This window comes from Otolemur garnettii, unplaced genomic scaffold (assembly GCF_000181295.1).
Source record: "Otolemur garnettii isolate 467f Iridium unplaced genomic scaffold, OtoGar3 scaffold00155, whole genome shotgun sequence".
Classification (NCBI taxonomy): domain Eukaryota; kingdom Metazoa; phylum Chordata; class Mammalia; order Primates; family Galagidae; genus Otolemur; species Otolemur garnettii.
In genome coordinates, this window is record NW_003852550.1 from 1,994,356 (window position 1) to 1,996,801 (window position 2,446).

The 2,446-nt window shown below is 34.8% G+C and overlaps 1 protein-coding gene across 1 annotated transcript in view; it reads right to left on the reverse strand.

Annotated features, from left to right (window-relative positions):
- The window catches only part of PSMD10 (proteasome 26S subunit, non-ATPase 10), a 7,147-nt gene that overhangs the window by 1,937 nt on the left and 2,764 nt on the right, over positions 1–2,446 (reverse strand). Inside the window, exons 3-4 of the mRNA XM_003799730.3 lie at positions 2,300–2,446; positions 2,039–2,205 (exon numbers count right to left, since the gene is read on the reverse strand). The exon at positions 2,300–2,446 is cut by the window's right edge and continues 6 nt beyond it. Coding sequence (XP_003799778.1) covers positions 2,039–2,205; positions 2,300–2,446 — 314 coding nt within the window. The remainder of the gene's footprint in view (positions 1–2,038; positions 2,206–2,299) is intronic.

Consider the following 2,446-nt stretch of genomic DNA (forward strand, 5'->3'; position numbering starts at 1 on the left):
GACATAGTAAGACTCTGTCTTAAAAAAAAATTTTAAATCAGATGAATTATGAGACTTTTATAGTCTTCTATGCTAATTCTTATGTACTCTTCTTAAATTTTAATTTACTTGTTATTTTACTTAAACCCCACAACAATCTAGTGAGGAAGAAATTACTATCCTCATGTTATTGATGAGAAAATTAAGACTCAGGAATATTAAATAACTTAGGTAAGTTGCTTAATGCAATAATTTAATGTAGTTAGTAACGGAAGAGTTTGAAATGGGTGAATAGCAGCTAGCCATCCTGAATACTATATTCTTCCCAGGACCCTATACTATATGACCCCTAGATTTCCTCTGGTCTATCATGCCATTTTAGTTATGAAGAAAAAAGACAGAATATTTAGGTCTTTCTAAACAGTGTCTCTTAGAATTTGAGGAAAGATTTTTGTTTTGAGACAGTCTTACTATGTTGCCCTTGGTAGAGTGCTGTGGCGTCACAGCTCACTACAACCTCAAACTCTTAAGCTTAAGCGATTCTCTTGTCTCGGCCTCCCAAGTAGCTGGGACTACAGGAGCCCACTACAATGCCCGGATGTTTTTTGGGTGCAGCTGTCATTGTTGTTTAGCAGGCCCGGGCCAGGCTTGAACCCGCCAGCCTCAGTGAATGTGGCTGGCGCCCTAACCACTGAGAAATGGTGTCGTGCCGAAAGATTTTTTAAAATTGAATTAAATTAAAAAGTTTTTAAAATTGAGCTAAAAAAACCAATACTTAAAAAAAATCAGTTCAAAGTCAAACTGAAAATGGTCGAACCTCATTCTGGATTAAAGAGAAGACTCACAGTATTTCTGGTTCAAAAAAACATCACCACTGAACAAAGAAGAAAAGTGGCCAAGTACTATGGGAAAAAAAATTAAGGTAGAAGCCAGCTTCAGGTTATACACATAAATAAATTCCAGATGGAATTAAGGGTTAAATGCGAAACAATAATCCTCAATCAAAACCAAAGAAACATTTTAAAAAACCTACAATAAAAAGGTGAATATTTAACTAATTTCAGAGTGAGGAATAACTTTCCAGTCATGAAGGAAGATTAATAAATTTGGCTATACAGAAATTAAAAGCTTCTGTTATTTAACAAATTCATGAACAAAATGAAAAGACAAACTAGGAAAAATACTTTCAACTAACATTGAAGAAGGTTAATATTTTTAATATGTTAAGACAAGAGCACCTAAAAACAAGTAAAAATAAATTAATTCTCCAAAAGGAAAAGAGAAAGGGATACAAAAAGTTACAATTAGAGAATTAGCTATAGGCATTTAAAAAGGTTCAAATCTACTAATAAAAATGTAAATTACAACTATAAATATCATTTTCACATAAGAAAAGCATAATTTCAGTGTTAGTGTGGAATAGTAGGCACTCTTAAATAGCTTTTGGAGGGTACAATGATACAACTCCTCTGGAAGCAATTTGGCAATATATAGCAATAGTCTTAAAATGTATTTGTTGACCTAGCAATTCAATTTCTAGGAGTCTATACTAAAGAAATAATCAGAAATATGGCCAAAGGTTTTTGTACACTTTTAGTCAATATAGCATTATTTATAATCGTGGAAAACTCAAACAAATTAAATATGCAGCAATAGAGGAATGATTAAATGGCAGATCCATCAAATGGAATCGCATGCAACCAATAAAAAGTTTTGAGCATGGGAAAATGCTTGCAATATGCTATGAGGTGAAAAGAACAAAATATAACTGCATACATGGTATGACCCCAATTTTGTTGAAAAATAAGTATGTAAAATACACACTTACTTGCATATAAAAAACTGGGAGGCAATACACAAAGATGTTATCAGTGGTTATTTCTGGGTGGCAAGATGATAGGTAATTTTAATTTTTCTCTTTATACTTTTGTGTACTTTTAAGTTTTTTGCCATGAATATGTATTGCATTTATAAGCAGAATGAAAAAAGAAATATGCAAGAATTATTGCAAGAGGGCTAATGCCAGGCAGAATACAAATGACTGCTACTTGTCACTTACAGAGGAGTGTTACCCTCAGTGTCTTGGATGTTTGTGGATGCTTTGTAGTACAGAAGGATATGAATCATCTTCAAGTTACCCTTGGCTGCTGCGCGGTGCATTGCTGTAGCCTCATAATGGTCCTTGGCATCTGGATTAGCACCACCTTCCAGTAACATGACAGCAATCTGGAAAGACAGAGAAGAGAACAATGCAGAGGTCTATTTGTGCTTGTGTATATGTTTAGAACTCAACTGAAGTAGCCTAGGGATGGAACCATACCTCATGCCTGTTTTTAGATGCTGCATAATGGAGGGGAGTACATCCATTTTGATTGACAGCATTCACTTGAGCACCTTTTCCCAGAAGGGCTCTCACAATCTCATCCCGGCCAGCAGAAGCAGCAATATGAAGAGGAGACCAACCCGC